We start from the raw sequence: 23,068 nt of genomic DNA, 5'->3' as shown, positions 1-23,068 counted from the left end.
GTGAGTGAGTGAGTATGGGTTTAGGCCGCTTTTAGCAATATTCCAGCAATATCAGGGCGGGGGACACCGGAAATGGGCTTCACACATTGTACCCACATCGGGAATCGAACCCGGGTCTTCGGTGTGACAAGCGAACGCTTTAACCACTAGGCTACCCGACCGCCCCTCCTGCTTTATGACTTGACCACAAAGGTGACATCCACTAGAGAGTAACACCACGGTCCGAAGTGCTGAATGAGGATTGTGGTCACAATGACTGATGATGACTTTAACTTGGGCAACTCCATCATGGCTAACCTTCACTCGTCCTAGGACCATGAATCGTCTTGGCATGCTATCAAACAGACATGCTATGATTTAACTGAAATACTGAAATACTTCAAAGCAGTATTGAACCCAACCCACTCACTTCAGTGCCTCACTGGGTGCCAATATGGCTGTAATACTTCCGACTGAGACACAAAACCCTTTCACTCCTCCATGCAGTTGACATACCATATGAGTAGGTTTACCTGTGAGGTACAAGATGTCTCCAGCAACATATGCTGGACAACAAGGCCACTGAATGGACCAGTTGGTCAGCAACACCTAAGGGACAGACCATCACATCGGTGCCTTAGACGACTCAACCACCAATGCTCCCAGCTCTCCGATGGCCATGTAGGAATCAAGCACTGGTTTTGAGCATGCGCAACACTCCACTACCCAACTCAATGAAAGAGAACTGTGACTGATTTTTCCAGTCAAGCTAAAAGAAAACAACAGCACAGAGTTTGTAACAGGCTTTATATCTGTATGACCATGACTTCAACATGACAGCAAACTGCTTTCAGGAGACCTTCCGTAACAGCTTCCTTCCAGATAGTGTACTTGACAGTTCTTACACTCTTGGCTATTAAAATTGTTCCCTTTTCGGGACAACACAAGGCTGACAGTAAGTGGTGGGGGAAACATTTATCAACATAGTCAATGGTATAAACATTTATAAATCAGGATGAGTCAGATGTCTGGATAGACAATTTGTTTTCTCTTCCGGTTCTCTTCTCACTGAAGCTTATCTGATAGTTTGATTTAATCAGTATTACTTTTTCTGGTTCATTGTTCCACATACTGAGACACTCGGCATCAGCTCAACACAAGAGAAAGATTTGAGGTCCATCAATACTGTAAGCAAATCCCATTCAGATCCGAGCAAAATATGAAAATACAATGCTGAGGCCTGCATTTATAATTACTCATCATGTTTGATGTGACATCACTTACTCGTCACCTATCTCCATGTGGAGTTACCAAACTTAAGGGCTGCTTAGTGGTCACAACATTGATCTTATTGACTCTAACAAAAAATTCACCAAAAACAAGTGTTACTGTAAATTCTGTAAATTTGTTACATGTGTCTATAGCAGGGTGTACAGGTTATTATGAGATGAACAGTCGTACACCACAAGACCAGTCAACTCATTAAGTCCTGTTCATCCCACAAATAACAGATGTAACTCATAGTATTCATGAAATCTTGTAAACTAAAAATCTTTTGATTTTTCAGAACCAGTCCCAATATTTGTCATCTTTTACCCCTAACGTTGACACCCAACAGCTGTTATGTAACACTTTGTTGCTGCATTGTTGGGAATGACAGAGTGACAACATGGTATGCATCTTCCCGAGGCAAGCACATCCACTAGCCTGAATCAAAGCCTAGTTTCTAGTGGAAACAGGACTTTGATAAAAAGGCTCATGGACGCTCTTGTCTCGGGAAGATGCATGCTATGAGTCTAGGTGTTTCTTCAGTTGATGAGCAGAAGCAATAGCTAAAAGCCATGTTACAACAATTGAATAACAAAATATACACGGACAGGCTTGTACAAACTGTAGATACTCGCTCTAATATTTATATATACACACGATACAAAGCTCAGGTAAACACATAACATATATATATATGGCATATAATAACTACAGGACGTATAATTTACATCAGTGTTTACAATGCTTGCATATTGGGTTAATCTGACCAATAACATTGGAAGGATTCAATCTTACAGTCGATCTCAAGTATTGTATTATTATTATTAAACAAATATCTTTATTGCACATAATTCATCAAACAATGTGAACTGTTCTTTTCAAGATCTCATTCTCGAATCGAGGTCACATTTACATGGCTAGGTGACCTAGTTTCTAAGCTTCTGCAATTTGCTTTTCAGAGTTGTGTCCCTTTGTAGTGTCAGGAAGTGCTTATTATGGGTGCATGACCTGATTATGATTCTGTTTCATCTGCAATACCCAAGTTGCTCGTGGATTTCACCTAAGTAGTAAAGGTCGAAGACATTGTAACATTTCTGTCTGTTCTCCACATGAAGATGACATGCTAGGATTTAACTGGAATACTGTTCAAAGTAACACTCACTCCAAGTATTTGTGTGAATTTAAGTGACCACAAATTTGTTCAAATCTGATAAACACCCCCAAATTATGGACCAAGCTCTCTTGCAAAGAAGTTTCAGCTGAAAAGAAAAATAACCATTCTTATCCCTGCCACACCGACCATGTGACAGCAACTCCACATTGAAGTAGACATACAGAGAAAAAGACCAAGAAAGGAACACAAGAACATGAGGATCAATCATCTGATAAAGTACAACGATAGTGGAAACTAACCAATATGTCTTCTTGTCCACAAAACTGTCAATATTCTGCCAACCAGTTTAGCATGAGACTAAAAGCCTGGTTGGCCTTATCCCTTTTAGGCCACCAGTCACCTGTTACAACACATACACTTAATTTAACAGGAAGTAAATAACTTCTCATAGAAACAATTTGATCAAATTACTGAAAACAGTAATATAACAGTAAGCTATTAGACTGATGTGTGTGTTCTACATGAACTTCATCATTTAGTGAAATGAAGCTTGGCAAGATATGTTTTGATTAATACTGAAATTGGGTATTAATTTACAAAGGAGATATGCAATCATATTATCTTACCTCCACATCAGAATGTTGAGATCTGATCGGTTCATGTGGTCTGGATAAAATACTGTATATCCAGTGTGGGAGAGGAATAAATTGCTGAGTGGAAGGATACATCTCTTATACCCTGCCATAGAAATCAGGCGGCACATGGATTTCTGAGTGGGAGAATAAATCCCTTATACTCCTATCCGAGGCCCCAAACTGCATGTTGATACTGAGTCAATGAAGTCACATGACATAGCACATGTCAACCACGGTTCAACAGATATTTTCTGTCAAATTTCAATTTGTATTCATTCTTTTACAATGGCAGATTGAAACATGTCCGCAAGATAAATTTGTTGCAGTATTATCCTGGGTACATGTGGTTTCTCTCATTAGGTTATTTTTCCGCTCCTGGTATTAAACCTAACGTGTGATGCATGAAACCACATATACCCCTTGTGATACTGAGTGAGTGAGTGAGTTGGGTTTAACGCCGCTTTTAACAGTATTCCAGTTATATCGCGGCGTGTCAGCTTAATGTGGGAGGAAAGCCCGAAGTGATGCAGGTCTCAGACGTTTACCACTTCGGTGAAACCCACGAGCACGGGTATGGTGCTGACAAACCTAGAAACATAATCGGGGCGAACCGGGATTCGAACCCACAATCATAGGTTTCTGGCGTGCCCAAGGGACGCAACTCTGCACAGCGAATCGCGGCGCCTTAGACGACTGGGCCACCCGTGCCCCCCCTTGTGATACTGCTTCAACTCATACTAATTACAATGTTCAACACAAACAGTAACTATCCATAGATAAATATAATCACAGAAAGACATATCTGAAAAGCATTAATTTCATATTTTTGGAGCCATCAAAACTGATGAAATTATGAAAAATTAATTAGAGTGGTAATTTGAAATACCTTGTTTACCAGAATCATAATTGACCAAAAAATGTCACTGTCATGGTTAAACAATACCAAGGAATAACTTCAAATTAAACAGAATACATATTCTAGTTTTCTGGCACCACGTAATGTACAGCTATTCAACATAAGACAAAGAGGAGTAAACCTACTCACCGGTTGCTGGCTAATATAAGGGTAACGCTATTTTTCAGGGCATTATCATTTGCAGAAGCCCGAGGTCTTCCATTAACTGCCCGACGAAGGAGTGCAGTTGAAAAGACCGAGGGCTTCTGCAAATGATAATGCCCTGAAAAATAGCGTTACCGTTATTATAGCTAAAATGGATGGAATTTGTTATCAAATAAAAAGAAACAACAATGTCGATTTTGAAACATTTACTGCAATCAACACGAATGTCACTGACCCACTTTTACAAATATGGAAACGTCATAGAACAAACCAGATGACGTCACTATTGAACGTTACGTCACCTATCCCTATTCTATGACGTCACCTAACAACGGGCGTGATAATGGCCCGTCGTCAAGTAATATGAGGGCATTATCAAGTTACAGTGGCCCGCTCATTTCTGATAACATGCGGGCGTTTTTATGATAATTCTATCCATTTTAGCTATAATAAATAACACAAGACTGACTTTGTTTAGCCTGAGAGTGAGATTGCACTGCTGACAATATCCTAGATAAAAAGTACCAATATTGGTGAAATAGATGCCACTTCATTTACAAGTCAAAATGGGAATCTTGTCATATTTTGGAAGAGATTTTCTCAAGAAATACAACATGGCTGACTTTACTGTACAAACCATAAACCCCTGTTCTCTAAGTCTTTCAAAAATACAAAACATCCTGGTGGAAAATGTCTCTTTGTGGAGTTTTATTGACTAGTTCTATCTTTAAGAAGAAAATACATACACCCTTGGGAGAAGAGTATTGTGATGGATGACAATTTCATCCATTATTGCACATGTATAACTGGGATATCAATAGTAAAATCCATTGCATCCTCCAACATTTCCTTCTGTTGTACATAGTGAGATGTATCACAACCTGTGTAATAAACAAAGCTGGAACTAAATACATACATCTTCTACTTTGATTAGATACCTCTCTGTGACAAGATCTCACAAACCCTTATATCAATAAAAGAATTTGTTCTCAGGCAATGACTTTGAAAATAGTGTGGTGGGGGCAGTTTCTTTTTTTTGCTTGTTCAAAATAGTATGTAAGCAAATAAACAGTTGTGTTCAATCAGCCTTGGGAAAGGGCCTTTCTACATAAACAAGCATACAAACTCCTATTGCCACCATGACCATCACACAAGATGCGCATTAAAGCAAAAGCACATGTAAAGGGAAGTAAATGCGTGCTATATTGGAATGCCGTGTTTTTAGGTAATAAGATTTTTTTAGTTTTTTTTTAAAATGGCAATAAAAACGAAATGTAATTTATGATGATGGCAGGCGGTGCCTTAGAACCAAGACTATTATTGTTTTTAGCCCAATAGATCACATGGTTTTCTAAAATGATTCTCACTACATTCTTAATTCAGTCACCAGGTTTTCACCATTCCTTTCCCCCCTCTGTTCCTGCTTCAGGAATTTCACTTTGAACAAAAATAACCCCCTCAAAATGTGTTCCCTCAGTTGCAAACCATTTTTAGTGTAGATTCTATGCCGTTCAGAAAAGGAAGGTTGCCACAACCTAGTGCAGCCATTATTATTCTCCATTCAGAACTGTTTATGTTTGTTAACCAGATACAGAAATCAGATGTGCTGTTCCGAATGCTTACGTTATACCAAGAATACAGAAGCCCCCATACTGATTTTCAGATTAGAAAGTAACCTATGACAGATTTGTGAGAAGTTGATGGAGACAATAATGACACTCATATCAAAACAAAAATCTAGGACAGGATATTCACATGTTTTTGTCATCTCATGACATGACTGTGGTAACTACAGGAGAACCTGATATTCAAAGTGGTTAGGTGACCCTTCTCAAATCTTGATTCAAAACTCCTTGTTCTTTGGCAAATGAATAGTGGGTACATAGATTGTCCATATACATCCAACAGTCAGTCTCCGAGGTCAATGTATCTGGATGCAAGGGGTCAGGCCTAACAACCTTCCACTGTATTTGTGTAAACAACAAATAGACAGGTGCTACATGCCCACAGAAAATATGGCCAAAATTTCAAGCTTGAGAACAACCAGAAAACTTCAGGATGACTCTACAATCCTCACCACTTTGAATAGAATCATGAAATATGATTATTAATTAACAGAGACAATTGTGCTAATACTTATAAAGCGAAAACAAGCTATTCCGGCAATAGTCCTCATAATCTCGAACAAGGTCAATAGCGTTGCACCTGCATAACCAGCATGAACTGAAAGAAAGAAATGTAGAGATGTTGTCTTTAGCGCTATTTTACATAGTTTGACATGTGAGCACTGCAAAATATAACCGCTGGCAGTCACCTGACTGCCGATCCTGACCTGGATTATAACCATGAGTTCAAAACTCAATGAAGATGTTTATTGTTTGCAAAAAGGATATTTCTAAAAAATACGCTTTGCAATTTTTATCCTTACTGTAAATAAGTTTCCTTACTGGCAGAATGGCTTGTTTTCACTTTATGAATAATAGCACACATGCAGCTATCTTCGTTAATTAATAATTGTGGTATTTCGTGATTCTATTTCAAGTGGTGAGGACTCTAGTCAAAATGTTTTCCCTAAAATAATAACACAACAACCAATCATATGACTTCTTATTCTCTGCACTGATTAACATCTATCACTTGTGTTTCTCATCAGCTACATATATTAGTGTCTCAACAGATCTTTATGAAAATAATTCTGTCTAAGTAAACTTTTCACCAAACTGTACGTAACATTCATTTGTACTCCTTCCAATTTTTCACTAATCATTAATCAAGTAATTACGTGTCAGTCTTTGAGATAACTGAGGAGGAATCTTTTCAGTGTGAAATCAGCAATTGCTGGAAGCACTTGTACAATCTCTAACAAATCAGTCAAGTGTAGGATATCTGTCATGATGTTTACAACACCATCACCATCCTGGCGCTGGTTCACATCTCTCCTCACAGTAAAACAAAGTAATACTAATATTGATTAAAGAAAAGGTGACTTGAATATTTAACCTTCATCTATCAACTATAGTTCTATGGTAAGGATCCCTAAGGGGTGTCTGATACCTAGGATTGTGGGTTCGAATCCCTCATTCACCCTGATTATGTTTCTAGGTTTGTCAGCACCAACCTATGCTGGTGGGTTTCACCAAAGTGGTAAATGTCTGAGACTTGCATCACTTGGCTCTTTCCTCCCCATCTTCCCAAGGCAAAGGAGTCACCTGACAAGTCAAGTTTCAACCCTTGCTGAACTAGGATTCAATTATAGAGTTATATTTTGGCTGGACTAACAAGTCTATGCATAGTCCAATCATAATCCTGTAACGAAATCGACATCCAGTTCATAAAGAACATTACAACTGCCGTGCCAAATTCGTTTGATTGCAGGATTTGCAGAGCATGTCTACCGTCAACTGGGCATCGAACGATATTTTCCAAATCTTTTCACGTTTTTATTCAAGGTGCTCAAGTGATTTGATGCATATTTCACAGGGTAAAACCTGTCTTATTACAATAAAGATCTTTATTAGGGATGAAATCGTCTTGACTGGGCGCCACCATTTTGTTTGAAGCAAGTGCAAGAAATATGAGAGGTGGAATCTGATTGGTCAGTAGTGGGGGACATATGAGGGCCATTACTTATAATAGCCACTGGTGGCACTACAATCGAGCCCAGAAAATCCAGCCTAGTTCAGCAAGGGTGGAATCTGGACTTTCAAAGTCAGTTAACTCCCTTGCCTCAGGAAGATGTACCCTCCCACACCAAGCTGACATGTCGGGATGTAACTCAAATATTGTAATAACGCACTTAATGTCCAGGGTAAAAGAGGGAGACTAGAATCTTTTCAAAAGATCAAAATCTGCTGGACATATCTGTTGATAGCTACCACATACCTACAAACACAACATTTTTCTTTAACAGATAACAGATATGGCCTTCTTCATAAAGATAACCTCCAACATATTTATGTAATTAGGCTGAAGTTGAAACAATGTTTAATATCTGTAACACTCCTACTTTCACCACTGTGACTTTTACCATATCATTCTCCTGTAAAACAGTCCGAGTCTGTTGCTCTTCCTCATGATAGGACTACGAAGGTGAATGTCTGTGTTAACACAGGAGTCGTATGGAGCCGTTGTCTGCTCCCAGCAGCAGTGATCGGTTGAGAGGTAGAGTTGCCATAGATGTAAGGACACCTTTGAATGTGTCAGAACGTAACTTGGTGCTTGTGAAGGATGCCTGTAAAAGAAATGATCAAATCTGTTACTGATTGGGTGGACAAACTGTCTGTTGAAGGACTTTGCTTCATTTTGGGTTGAGGTTATTATTAGGGGTTCATACAAAAATTTCAGTAACAAAAGTCAAGGTCTCCCTTCCAAAGCAGAAGCAGCTGATTACTGGAAGGGGATAACTCTGTGGTTGGTTGGTTGGTTGGTTTGTTGTTTAATGCCGCACTCAGCAATATTCCAGCTATATGACGGCGGTCAGTAAATAATCAAGTCTGGACCAGACAACCCAGTGATTGATATCATGAGCATCGATCCACACAATTGGGAATGATGACATGCATCAACCAAGTCAGCGAGCCTGACAACCCGATCCTGTTAGTCACCTTTTAGGACAAACATAGTCACCTTTTACAGCAAGTATGGGTTGCTGAAGACCTATTCTACCCCGGAATCTTCATGGGTTGATAACTCTGTGGATACCATGGATACTGACTACAGATAAATCATATACAAAATGTTTTCTACAGAGATTTTAAGAGAAACATTAAAAGATATTTTATTGTTTACAGTGTGTGGGGATTGGTTTGAAAAAGACAGACGAACAGACAGAGCGATGGACGGACGGACAGACAAACAATTTTCAGAGTAAAAGGCCTTGTGGCCCAGTGTACATTGAACAATAATACCACTAGCACACATGGACCAACAATTACAGTAATAAGACCAAACAACCCTGTGATTGATACCATGAGTATCGATCCACGCAATTGGGATACGATGATATGCATCAACAAAGTCAGCGAGCCTGACCACTAGATCCCATTAGTTGCCTCTTACGACAAGCATGGGTTGCTGAAGACCTATTCTAACCTAGACCTTCACGGGTCAGACGAGGAAATGATCAGCGGTACTCACACTGTCATCCACAGAGGTATGTACCCCTATTCTGTTGGCTGTGGTGGCACTGAGCACCTGGTTCTTGTAGAAACACACACAGTGGACTGGCTCCGATGGACCTGGGAAGATGGAGATGTACATATGCATGCATTGAATACACAATACACATTGTATGCAAACTGGAATGTGTAGCTTGCAGAGAACATGAATCCCCTGAGGGTGAGCTGAAAACAACTACTAGTCTTTGTATATGACTATGACAATGATGTTTAAAAGATTTTAAAATCTTTGCTAGAGAAAAAAAATGAGAGAAAATTATTACTGTTGAGGGTGATGTTTGCTGGAGATGTTGTGTTTACTGGACAGTGTGATGTTTAATAGAGCTGGTGGTGACTTGAGACAGTGATGGTGGTGTTTAATGGTGAGTGTGATGTTTACTTGTGAGGGGGTGGTGTTACCGGTGATGATGATATTAACTTGAGATGGTGAGGGTGGTGATTACTGGTGAGGGTGATATTAACTTGAAATGGTGAGTGTGGTGTTTACTGGTGATGATGATATTAACTTGAAATGGTGAGTGTGGTGTTTACTGGTGATGATGATATTAACTTGAAATGGTGAGTGTGGTGTTTACTGGTGATGGTGACATTAACTTGACTTCGTGAGGGTGCTGTTTACTGGTGATGATGATATTAACTTGAAATGGTGAGGGTGATGTTTACTGGTGAGGGTGATATTAACTTGAGTTGGTGAGGGTGGTGTTTACTGCGAGGGTTGTACCTTTAAGAGCACACAGCTCTCTCCCATCCTCGATATTCCACACCTTCATGGTCTGGTCAAATGATGAAGAAACTAACTTGTTCTTGCTGTAGGCTTTGATCTGAAATACAATCCAAGACTGAAAGGTCACAGTCTGTCACATAGACAGGCATCAAACTATAAGTTTGTTTGTTTGCTTGTTTAACTCCACACTCAGCAATATTCCAGCAATATGATGGCAGTTAGAACTGCAAAACCTGTAGCCATGATGTGTTAACTATGTAGGATAGTTTTACATATCAAACGCTCTGATGTTTCTAGAACTAGACTTCAAGTGTCCTTGACTCCGTTATATACCTAGGGTGTGTTATGTCAAATGTTTGGGCAGTTTGTCGCACAAAGTGCAGGGTGTTTGTTGGCTTTGTGGTATAATTCAGATCCCCCAACTCCACCCCACCCCTCTCTGACGATGCAGGCTTCAATGTTCTCGGCTGAAGCCCTGGGTGTTCAAAGTCCATATCGCCTTTGAGGGCACTAGCCAATCCACAACACATGGAGAGTTTTTTATCAACTGTAGGTTAAAGTAGTGGGATCCTAATGCCTACCAGTACTTCCAGAAGGGAGATAACTCCTGTAACACATAATACACCCACCTGTAATATTTCCCCATCATGAGCCTTCCAGGACCCCATGAGGATACCACTGCTGACATCCAGAAGGGAGATAACTCCGGTTGAGAAACCAACAGCTACCCAGCTGCCATCATCACTGACAGTCAAACAGCGGATCAAGCCTGGAACAGGCAACAATGGAGACAACTTGTCAAGTGTATCAAGGACTGAAGGAAAACTTTTTATGGGTGTCTTACAGATACATATATTTATCATCCAAAACTGTTTCCCACAGGAGATATGGCATGGGTGAGATCACCCAACTCTGTTCTATCCCCCAGTATCTATTCACCTGATGAAGGAGTAAGTATATACTCCGAAATGTTGTGTTTCTCATAACAAAGAAGTGGCATCCAAAAATTCTCTTCTTTATGTTTATCACCTCTAAATGCCTTTCAAAGATTTGATTTACAACATTAATGCGATTTTCATTTTTTTGCTTCTTATCACATATTTGTTAGAACTTACTGTTACATGCTCTCTGGCCTGGGAACAACAATATCGTAATGTTTTAAATCATTAACATGATCGAAGTGGATGTTTCTACTTGATAAAATAACATTAACTGGTCTCCACACACTTGGGGATGACATTACCAAACTGAACTGTTCTACCAATACTTATTCTCAACGACATGCTCATATACACAACCTCAAGCACATACTATCATATCAAGCCTCAAGCACTCACCAGTTGATCCAACTGAGCACTTAAACTCGTGTGCATATTTTGATACTCTGAGATCAAGGAACCTGTTGAAAAAAATAAAGAATCGCTCAAGTACAAATAAAACCAGAAAAGATATCCTTGCTATCAAAACAATAAACATTGTGTTGCTTAATTTCCTTCTCATGTCCAAGTACCGTACCTGAGTGTGGCCTCTGTGGTTGCCGTGACAACAAGGGTGCTGGGCGCTGGGAGGGCAGTGAGGGCCACTACAGGGGCGTATTTGGAGGACTCTAGTTGGACTATATTCACACCAGTGAATGGATCCCATATCTGAAACATAGCTGCATGTATTAGTATTCACGCTATGACAACTGTATGAGTGGTTTCGTATTCACCCTGTGACAACTGTATGAGTGGTTTCGTATTCACCCTATGACAACTGTATGAGTGGTTAAGTATTCACCCTATGACAACTGTATGAGGGGTTTCGTATTCACCCTGTGACAACTGTATGAGAGGTTAAGTATTCACCCTATGACAACTGTATGAGTGGTTAAGTATTCACCCTATGACAACTGTATGAGTGGTTAAGTATTCACCCTATGACAACTGTATGAGTGGTTAAGTATTCACCCTATGACAACTGTATGAGTGGTTTCGTATTCACCCTGTGACAACTGTATGAGAGGTTAAGAATTCACCCTATGACAACTGTATGAGTGGTTAAGTATTCACCCTATGACAACTGTATGAGTAGTTTCGTATTCACCCTATGACAACTGTATGAGTGGTTTAGTATTCACCCTGTGACAACTGTATGAGTGGTTTCGTATTCACCCTGTGACAACTGTATGAGTGGTTTCGTATTCTTCCTGTGACAACTGTATGAGTGGTTTAGTATTCACCCTATGACAACTGTATGAGGGGTTTCGTATTCACCCTGTGACAACTGTATGAGTGGTTTCGTATTCACCCTATGACAACTGTATGAGTGGTTAAGTATTCACCCTATGACAACTGTATGAGGGGTTTCGTATTCACCCTGTGACAACTGTATGAGAGGTTAAGTATTCACCCTATGACAACTGTATGAGTGGTTAAGTATTCACCCTATGACAACTGTATGAGTGGTTTCGTATTCACCCTGTGACAACTGTATGAGAGGTTAAGAATTCACCCTATGACAACTGTATGAGTGGTTAAGTATTCACCCTATGACAACTGTATGAGTAGTTTCGTATTCACCCTATGACAACTGTATGAGTGGTTTAGTATTCACCCTGTGACAACTGTAAGAGTGGTTTCGTATTCACCCTGTGACAACTGTATGCGTGGTTTCGTATTCTTCCTGTGACAACTGTATGAGTGGTTTAGTATTCACCCTGTGACAACTGTATGAGTGGTTTCGTATTCACCCTGTGACAACTGTATGAGTGGTTTCGTATTCTTCCTGTGACAACTGTATGAGTGGTTTAGTATTCACCCTGTGACAACTGTATGAGTGGTTTAGTATTCACCCTATGACAACTGTATGAGTGGTTTCGTATTCACCCTGTGACAACTGTATGAGTGGTTTCGTATTCACCCTGTGACAACTGTATGAGTGGTTAAGTATCCACCCTATGACAACTGTATGAGTGGTTTCGTATTCACCATGTGACAACTGTATGAGTGGTTTTGTATTCACCCTATGACATCTGTACGAGTGGTTTCGTATTCACTTGTATCAACTGTAGCCATGGTTAATGGAGCAACCATTTGATTTTAAGGGGGAGGAATGGAATTTTGGTTTGAGATCAGCCTCTGTTTATATTTTGTTACAAGTACTCAATTATATAGAGAAACAGGTGCTCAAGTATTTAAGTGTCATGGGGTGGGGAGGAGAAGGGGTAGGGGGCCACATGTGAAGAAAATATGACACAGGAAAAGAGATGGTGACAACTACATGGAGGGGAGAGGGGTGTGTGGAAACATTACACAGTTCTAGTTTCTTTAATACAAAAAGTTATAAATTTGAATATTATTTAGGGACTGGTAATTTATTATAGCTAGGGAGGGTTTCATGAAAGAGTGTTACATAAAAAGGAGTGGTCCGTTCTAAGGTTATTCGATCCCCCTCAACCCTCATCTATGACCAGACCCTAATACATGTACATAGATAGAGCTAAGATTCAAGTTGTGTAACATAAAACACTTTCTTTTATATTTTGTAAATCCAGTGAACTCACATGTACAGAACTATCACAGGAGGCCACTTGTCTGACGCTGTCCAAGTAGGCCACAGAAAATACAGACTTCTTATGTTGGCTGTAGCTCCACTGGAAAGACATTCTGAAACAGGCAGAAGTGGTACTTTCTCAGAAATATATTAACACTATTGTTTATGAAAATGAGTTAATCCTATCACAGGGAGTGAACTTATGATTCAAGTAATGCAGGTCAGAGGTACCAACAAAGTATGATGGACAGGGAGAATTTGGAAGCACATCCTGCAACTAAGGGACCCAACTCTGCACACCATATACAGTATATTGATGGCAACACGGGACGACAGGTTCATACCGCGTCAGACATGGGCATGCAGACAAAAAGTCCTTCTTTCTCTGGTGATTCAGCTATTGTCTTACCTGTGAAAGAAGGACTCTTTTTGTTCATACTCAAGTATAAAACATTGTCAGTTGAGGAAAACTGGTAAAGTAAAGAAGTCAAAGGCTTTCCTCCCACTGTGAGCTACTTTGAATTGTTTTTCTTTTTTCATTCATTAAAATCATCACAGAAAATTAGTAATGTTCACAAATTATACATTTTCATTGCACAGTTTAAACTTTCAGATAAATTGATCTGTTAAAAAAGGAACTGAAAGTGAAAAGTCTTATGAAGACTCACTTCCCTGATCCATCCCCGGAGCTAGTGAGTGACCAAAGCTTCACTGTCTTGTCCTTGCTGGCGCTGATGAAGCAGTTCTCATTGTCCATCACAAACAGAGACCGGATGCTGTTTGTGTGGCCTGTAAATGTGTTAAGAAACAGATTTACCTGAAATGTTCTTGTTTTGAGTTTTGTAAACATTCAGTGATCAGCTGGAAAGCAAAGAAACTGGACTACCCAGGTTTCTTGGTAACCATGGTAACAGGTTACCATGAACAGTTAAGTCATATTTAAACACTTAATACCGATGATGGCTTTTTGGGGCAGCCAAAGTATTTTTGAAGTTTGATCGAATCATCAGAATACTGATGATACACTCTACCCATTCTGTTGATCTTAAACAAGTCTGCGTACACTGCAAGCCAATATTTTTGCAACTGAACCTCCCAGCTGCTCCAGACAAAGAACAAACACAAGAAACATGGTTTCCTTGCCTTGAAATGTCTGCAATTTGATCTGTTTAAAGTTGAAGATTGTGTCTCGCTCATGCAACCCTGTGAGAATGAAAAAATGAAAAGTCAGGACAAAGACAATGCATCTAAGGCTAAGGGTCCTTCTCATGTGCTTCTTCTTAATGACTGATAGTAAATAGTCTAGCAACTAAGTAATGTACCATCGGCATGACAAATGTAATACCTATCATTACAGGTTTTCTTAGTCACTGTACCAAGACGCAGAAGCCAAAAAATGAAAAAAAAAAGAAGAAATGTCTTTTGAAAGGAGGTTAATTTCCTAAAATATCTTTGAAAAAAATGTAACAAAAATTAAAACAAAGAAATGTTAAAAATAAATTTGTCAAATAAACATGATAAAACAAACCATATTTAATGATGGTTATTGTTTAATTTTGCAAAAGTGAGAGTAGGCGTATTGTTACATTGTTTTGACCTCATCATGAGGGTTTTAGTAACATTGCATCAAAGGATGAAGAGATGCGTTACTGACCCAGTTCATGTTCCCAGTAGGCCAGCCAGTTGCCTCTCAGGTGCCTCTGTCGGCTGTGTTCCATCTCCTCACTACAAACACACAGGTAGGGGAGTTACGAGATGGGTCATGATATGTAGGGCTCTGATGGGTAGAAATAAAGTAACTTGAGTACCTGGTTCTCAAAACCTGACCCAGACTTGAGTACCCAATTTCTATCCTGATATGCCAAACAATCAACATTTTGTATATTTTTCTCAGCATCAGGATTAAGTTCCGGACACGGAACATGATTTCTCTTCTTTATCTGCAACCATTTCCAGTGGTTGACGGTGTGAGCATTAATCCTACTATGACAAGCATGAGATACTTGGGACCTAATCTTCCCTAGGATCCTCATTGTAAATTATTTGCCTTGGGTCATTTTTTAAATTCTCTTGAAGTCTGAATAATCGGCTTATCACTTTATCACTTTTTTTGGCATCCTTAAAAATTATGTATCATGTCAGAAGAAAGACAAAAAGGCCAGGTGTCATCTAATTGAGCATGTTTGAACATTTTTGCAATATTTCAACATGTTTTTTTTATATTTCAAGTTGGCCCAAAGGGGTTATATGACACACAATCAACACTTTGTATTTCTTTCTAAGCACCATGACAAAGTCAAAAGGCGTCCAGGCACTTATTTCAGCCAGTGTTAGAAATTGTCACTAGTCCTATAGTCCTTGCCAAACTGACCTATAGTTGAGGTATCATAAGGACTAGTAGAAATTTGCCCTTTTTAAGTATACACATTACAATTTTAAGGGCTGGTGGACTAAAGCTGTTAGTTTCTATCACTGTTAGCCATTCTTCAAACTTATGTATCATGGTAGTTGTCCCAAACTTGCAAGTGAAAATAAGACAAAAAGCCAATTGACATCTATTTGAGCATGTTTGATCATTTTCTTCCAAAATTTCAAATGTTTTTACATTTCAATTGGGCTCTTAATGATTCCACATCTTCTATGTTTGTGAAAAATGAAAGTGTCCCTTCAACAGAAGCAGCTGCCTCTAGAGCTTGTCACATCCCGTTATACCTTCAAAGGAAGGCTTCAACAAAGGCAGTTGTCTCTAGAGCTTGTCACATCCCGTTATACCTTCAAAAGAAGACTTCAACAAAGGCAGTTGCCTCTAGAGCTTGTCACATCCCGTTATACCTTCAAAGGAAGACTTCAACAGAGGCAGTTGTCTCTAGAGCTTGTCGCATCCCCTTATACCTTCAAAGGAAGGCTTCAACAGAGGCAGTTGTCTCTAGAGCTTGTCACATCCCATTATACCTTCAAAGGAAGACTTCAACAGAGGCAGCTGCCTCTAGAGCTTGTCACATCCCGTTATACCTTCAAAGGAAGACTTCAACAAAGGCAGTTGTCTCTAGAGCTTGTCACATCCCCCTTATACCTTCAAAGGAAGACTTCAACAGAGGCAGTTGCCTCTAGAGCTTGTCCCATCCCGTTATACCTTCAAAGGAAGACTTCAACAAAGGCAGTTGTCTCTAGAGCTTGTCACATCCCCCTTATACCTTCAAAGGAAGACTTCAACAGAGGCAGATGCCTCTAGAGCTTGTCACATCCCCCTTATACCTTCAAAGGAAGACTTCAACAGAGGCAGTTGCCTCTAGAGCTTGTCACATCCTGTTATACCTTCAAAGGAAGGCTTCAATAGAGGCAGTTGTCTCTAGAGCTTGTCACATCCCCTTATACCTTCAAAGGAAGGCTTCAACAGAGGCAGTTGCCTCTAGAGCTTGTCACATCCCGTTATACCTTCAAAGGAAGGCTTCAACAGAGGTAGTTGCCTCTAAAGCTTTTCACATCCCCTTATTCTTTCAAAGGAAGACTTCAACAGAGGCAGTTGCCTATAGAGCTTGTCACATCCCGTTATACCTTCAACCTCCCCATCCCTGGGTTCACCTTGTACACAAATCAGTCAACAACTAGGACAACAAATACTGACCATCTAAGCTCATCTGGATGTATGCGGAGGATGCCGGATGCCCGATATCCGCGACCAAACTGGTTGAGCTCAGGACTCGTCTCCCTGACCTCATGACTGAGTTGTATTCGGTTACCGATCATCTGCACATTGCTGCCTATAGCACCAGTCACTGACGTGTCGTCACACTCCATACCTTCCGACACTGAAACCAAAGTCATACGTTTCAATGCCTTCTCCTGTCTTTTCATATCCATCTTAAGTCAATAACTAGCGATGGCTTGCTCAAGACCCCTTATCTTACATCACATTAAAATATTGGCTTCTGATTGGTTAAGGAGCGAGCAATTATTTTCCATGGAGCCAGCTTTTCTCACAAGCTGGGTACAAATTTCAAGTAGCCTGCAGAGAAGTAAATCGGAACACATCTTAGGTAACATGCTTATCACGTACAACTTGCTGAGTTTCTGAAAAGAACAGATGTTTATACGAATGAATGGGTTAAAGGGAATTAACTTAGCTCATTTGCATCATTTGCTGCAAGTGTTCCAAACTCAGTGAAATGGCGGACAAATTTTCCAGATATGTGTTGAGTTATCATGAATGTTTAGTGTTGTGTTGAGACTGACCTGACACAGTGTCAGCAATGTCCTCCTGCATCTCTGCCCTGTGTGTAATGTGTGATGTGTTCTGTGTGTTTGATGTTTGTGTTCTGTGTGATGTGTGTGTGATTTGTGATGTGTGTTGAGACTGACCTGACTTGGTGTCAGCAGTGTTCTCCTGCATCTCCGCCCTCTGATCCATCACTGTGTGTTTGATGAGTGAATTTGTGTGTGTGTGTGATGTATGTTCTGTGTGTGTGATGTGTGTATTCTGTGTGTTCTGTGTTCTGGGTGTGATGTGTGATGTGTATTGAGACTGACCTGACATAGTGTCAGCAGTGTTCTCCTGCATCTCCGCCCTCTGATCCATCACTGTGTGTGTTCTGTGTGATGTGTGTTCTGTGTGTGTGATGTGTGATGTTTAATCTGTGTGTTCTGTGATATGTGTTGACACTGACCTGACTTAGTGTCAGCAATGTTCTCCTGCATCTCCGCCCTCTGATCCATCACTCTGTGTGTTCTGTGTGATGTGTGTTCTGTGTGTGTGATGTGTGATGTTTAATCTGTGTGTTCTGTGTGACACTGACCTGACTTAGTGTCGGGAGTGTTCTCCTGCATCTCCGCCCTCTGATCCATCACTGTGTGTGTTCTGTGTGTATTCTGTGTGTGTTCTGTTTGATGTGTGATATGTGTTGACACTGACCTGACTTAGTGTCGGCAGTGTTCTCCTGCATCTCCGCCCTCTGATCCATCACTGTGTGTGTTCTGTGTGATGTGTGTTCTGTGTGTGTGATGTTTAATCTGTGTGTTATGTGTGTGTGATGTTTGATAAGATGTTGACACTGACCTGACTTAGTGTCAGCAATGTTCTCCTGCATCTCCGCCCTCTGATCCATCACTCTGTGTATTCTGTGTGTGTTCTGTGTGTGTGATGTGTGATGTTTAATCTGTGCGTGATGTGTGATGTGTGTTGAGACTGACCTGACTTTGTGTCGGCAGTGTTCTCCTGCATCTCCGCCCTCTGATCCATCACTGTGTGTTTGATGAGTGATGTGTGTGTGTAATGTATGTTCTGTGTGTGTGATGTGTGTGATGTGTGTATTTTGTGTGTGTTCTGTGTTTTGGGTGATGTGTGTTGAGACTGACCTGACTTAGTGACGGCAGTGCTCTCCTGCATCTCCGCCCTCTGATCCATCACTGTGTGTTTGATGAGTGATGTGTGTCTGTGATGTATGTTCTGTGTGTGTGATGTGTGTATTCTGTGTTCTGTGTTATGTGTGTTGACACTGACCTGACTTTGTGTCGGCAGTGTTCTCCTGCATCTCCGCCCTCTGATCCATCACTGTGTGTTTGATGAGTGATGTGTGTGTTTGATGTATGTTCTGTGTGTGTGATGTGTGTATTCTGTGTGTGTTCTGTGTTCTGTGTTATGTGTGTTGACACTGACCTGACTTTGTGTCGGCAGTGTTCTCCTGCATCTCCGCCCTCTGATCCATCACTGTGTGTTTGATGAGTGATGTGTGTGTTTGATGTATGTTCTGTGTGTGTGATGTGTGTATTCTGTGTGTGTTCTGTGTGATGTGTGATGTGTGTTGAGACTGACCTGACTTAGTGACGGCAGTGTTCTCCTGCATCTCCACCCTCTGATCCATCACTGTGTGTTTGATGAGTGATGTGTGTGTGTGATGTATGTTCTGTGTTTGTGATGTGTGTGTGATGTGTGTGTTCTGTGTGATGTGTGTTGACACTGACCTGACTTAGTGTCGGCAGTGTTCTCCTGCATCTCCGCCCTCTGATCCATCACTGTGTCCTGCTGGGAGCATAACTGTCGGATAAGGTCATCGTTGGGCAAGTGTTCCTCCATGTGTATACTACAACACAACACAACACAACACTACAGTGTCTCAAGTCTACAGTCTATCCCCAATGGCATTGTGAGATCAAGCAGGAACATCAACATTGAGTTATACTGACAACCAAACAAGAAATATCAAGCATCCAAATATGTGGCTCTTAGGCCCTTAATAGTATTATTGAGTGCTTGCGTGTCATTTCCAGGCCGAGACAGAGCCCTATGACACACAAGACGTCAATGACTTAGTGACAGAGGATGGATCGAGCGCGAACACCCCCAGGAGACGTAATGATAGGTCACGTTAACTGATAACCAAACAAGAAATATCAAGAGTATTTGGGGCATCCAAACATATGGCTCTTATGCCCTTAATAGTATTATTGAGTACTTAAAGTACAGCAAGATTTGCTAATTCCTGTCTTCATACCTACCTGCCAAATATCCTGCACAGTGGTATGTAGGCCGCCAGTGCCAACTCAGGGGTGAAAACAGCAGCTAGCTCCTGCAGCCCTCCCTCCTTGGTCGACGGCTTGTAGTCCACAACATCATCTACAGTCAACCACACTATTATCTTCACCATATCCGGGAATTATGCAAGTCATAACTCAACATAAACAAGAGATGACTGGACAGACACAAGAGTATTCAGAAATAATAAAATGTAATTTTTCAACATTAATTAACCTCGTTTTCCTGACATTTTCACAGCAGGTACCTTAAAACATAGTGCCACAGCACTGTAGTTCACCTGGCTATGTAGTCGACAGTCTAAACTGCCAACAAAGAAAGCCACTTAACAAAGGTTTGGCAAGCATATATATGAAGATTCAAAACATGGCATAGAATTTTGGTCATATCTCAAGGCTGTTGTAAAATTTCAACAAAAAGACGTCCCAAGTAAAGAAAATGCTGTTTAATGTCGAAGTCAGCAATATTTCAGCCATATCACAGCATTTGATATAAATAATCTATATACACTTAAAAAAGTTGGGTGAGCTAAAAACACATATGAAGATCCAAAATAAGTATAGAATTTTGATCATATTTCCAAATTGTTGTAAAACATCAACAAAAAGATTCCTGGGTGAAGAAAATGTTGTTTAATGCCGCAGTCAGCAATTTTTTTAGTTATATCAGGGCTGTGAATAATCAAATGCCATGAAGACCAATGTTTGAATAATCATGAACAACAATCAATGAAATGACACACAGTCAGCCACGTGACACATTGTAACCATGTGATTCTCGGAAGTCAATTCTTATGGCAAACACAGGGCTCTGGAGATTATGGGAAACGTTCATGCAATGGTATGTCTACAGACCTTTGTCATCAATGGCCCCCAGTGATGTGAGGCTGTGGAACTTGTTGGATGGCGCCTTCTTGCTCAGTTTGGACATGTAGCCACTGAACCCGCTGGCGCTGATGGGTGTGCCGATCTTGTACTCCTGGGACGAGGGGTCCATCTTGATGTTCAGGTAGGATTCCTCAGACGTCTCACTGCCACCCAGGGTTATCCCTGCGACACAGACAGACCAGTAGCACACATACCATCCATCAGTAGAAATGAAACTATTTACTCCTCAGGAACTGACCACTTGTTGTCCGTGGTCCCGTTTCACAAAACGATCTTACCGCCATGACTGTCGTTAAAGTTTGGGAGCTACAATTGCCCTAGCGCTGCGATCATTTTGTGGAATGGGGCTCTGAAGGAGGGAGGGGTTGGGGACTAGGATTTCCATGAAGAAAATAATTTGTTAATACTGGAAACTAAGACTTAGGTTTCACAAAAAAATATTAATTGTACACTGTTTTCCTGACAAGAAAGATGTGTTGTGGGCTCAAATTATGACAATATATGTTTTTATATACCATTGCCCTACCACCAACCCATGTAATTATATTCTACTTAATGTTGAAATTCTGTCACATGGATATCATGGTTCACCCATCAACTCCAACATAGCAACATGATCACGAGATTGGCAGAGTTAAAATTTTCTTAAAGTAATACAAAACTAATGTTTCACGCCTTGCAGACCATGACTACAACAATGAACTGACCAGTGGGAGAGAGAGAGCCGCTCTTGTATATCTGACCATTGGGCGGCGAGGACGAATTCCCGTGGATGACTGAAAAAGCTTCAAACAACTTGAGCATGGAAGATGAGAGATGCTTGCGTGTCATTTCCAGGCCGAGCCGGAGCCCTATGACATACAGGACGTCAATGACTTTGTGACAGAGGATGGATCGAGCGCGGACGCCTCCAGGAAACGTAATGGTAGGTGACGTTACCAGCTTGATCACAGGAAGCAGGGAATCCATCACAATTGTGTCCTGGAGGAGGAAACAAGTTCAGATGAAACAAGAAGACGTCATCAATTTCCCCTGACCTTTTACAAATGTTTCAAATAGACAGACAGACAGACAGATTTATTTGTATAAGGCCATTTGACCCATTGTACATTTACATTTTATTTATCTAAGAGTGACCTAATTGATACTTTTTTGTGTGTGTGTGTTGAGAACACGTACATTAGAAATTTTGCAAAATTTATCATTGCATCGTTGTTGGATACTTGATAGAGTCTTTCTAAACATTTAGAATTAAGCCGAAGTCTCTGAGCAAGGTAACTCACGTCTAGATTGTCCATCAGAGACTTGACTGAGAGGAAAGGGATGATGTATCGGAGCAGGACCACCCCACCAAACAATCCTGACTCCGATCGTTGGGTGAGCCTCCTCTGAGCTACGGCCACCTGCAAGCATTACACAACACCTTCTACATCATCCTGCTCTTCATCAGTAACACTGTAATGTTGCATGAATCTGTACACAAAATTCAGTATACCGGTATATCAAACTTGACAAAGACATGTCAACATTTTAATGACATATAAATGTTTGATTAATCTGCCAGTTACCTTAATAACAAAGTTAGAAAGTTTTCCAGTTTAATAACATCATTTCTGGTTTGGGAAAAAAACACTTAATGCAGTGCATTTAAAGTCAACTTCTCTAGCTACCTCAGTAACAAAGTTATGAGAACTTCTGTTTTAATAACCTCACTTCTGGTTTGAGAAAACACATCCTCAATGCAGTGCAACTTTGAAACAGAAATCCTATGCCTGTAGCTATCTTGATAACAAAAAAGCATATCTTGTTTAATAAGTGAGTGAGTGAGTTGGGTTTAACGCCGCTTTTAACAGTATTCCAGTTATATCATGGTGTGTCAGCCTAATGTGGGAGGAAAGCCCGAAGTGATGCAGGTCTCAGACGTTTACCATTTCGGTGAAACCCACGAGCACGGGTATGGTGCTGACAAACCTAGAAACATAATCGGGGTGAATCGGGATTCGAACCCACAATATAGGTTTCTGGTGTGTCCAGGGGACGCAACACTGCACAGTGAATCGCGGCGCCTTAGTCGACTGGGCCACCAGTGCCCCCTCTTGTTTAATGACCTTGACCTTCTGTCTCACCTATGAACTGCCACGAGATCTTACATAGAGTTAC

The 23,068-nt window shown here is 40.6% G+C and overlaps 1 protein-coding gene across 1 annotated transcript in view; it reads right to left on the bottom strand.

Annotated features, from left to right (window-relative positions):
• Positions 1-4,381: 4,381 nt before the first annotated feature.
• Positions 4,382-23,068, bottom strand: part of LOC139442077 (WD repeat-containing protein 81-like) — a 32,337-nt gene continuing 13,650 nt past the window's right edge. The window contains exons 11-26 of the mRNA XM_071222857.1: positions 22,192-22,311; positions 21,616-21,889; positions 20,876-21,070; positions 19,985-20,102; positions 19,451-19,569; positions 17,118-17,301; positions 15,147-15,217; positions 14,636-14,695; positions 14,161-14,281; positions 13,503-13,605; positions 11,474-11,604; positions 11,296-11,357; positions 10,588-10,727; positions 9,956-10,055; positions 9,194-9,294; positions 4,382-8,288 (exon numbers count right to left, since the gene is read on the bottom strand). Coding sequence (XP_071078958.1) covers positions 8,160-8,288; positions 9,194-9,294; positions 9,956-10,055; positions 10,588-10,727; positions 11,296-11,357; positions 11,474-11,604; positions 13,503-13,605; positions 14,161-14,281; positions 14,636-14,695; positions 15,147-15,217; positions 17,118-17,301; positions 19,451-19,569; positions 19,985-20,102; positions 20,876-21,070; positions 21,616-21,889; positions 22,192-22,311 — 2,028 coding nt within the window. The 3' untranslated portion in view covers positions 4,382-8,159. The remainder of the gene's footprint in view (positions 8,289-9,193; positions 9,295-9,955; positions 10,056-10,587; positions 10,728-11,295; positions 11,358-11,473; positions 11,605-13,502; positions 13,606-14,160; positions 14,282-14,635; positions 14,696-15,146; positions 15,218-17,117; positions 17,302-19,450; positions 19,570-19,984; positions 20,103-20,875; positions 21,071-21,615; positions 21,890-22,191; positions 22,312-23,068) is intronic.

Source organism: Haliotis cracherodii, unplaced genomic scaffold (genome assembly GCF_022045235.1).
Source record: "Haliotis cracherodii isolate W230 unplaced genomic scaffold, xgHalCrac1.p SCAF_5, whole genome shotgun sequence".
In the NCBI taxonomy this organism is placed as follows: domain Eukaryota; kingdom Metazoa; phylum Mollusca; class Gastropoda; order Lepetellida; family Haliotidae; genus Haliotis; species Haliotis cracherodii.
The sequence above is the reverse complement of the archived record's forward strand: the minus strand, read 5'-3'. Positions and strand labels throughout refer to the sequence as shown.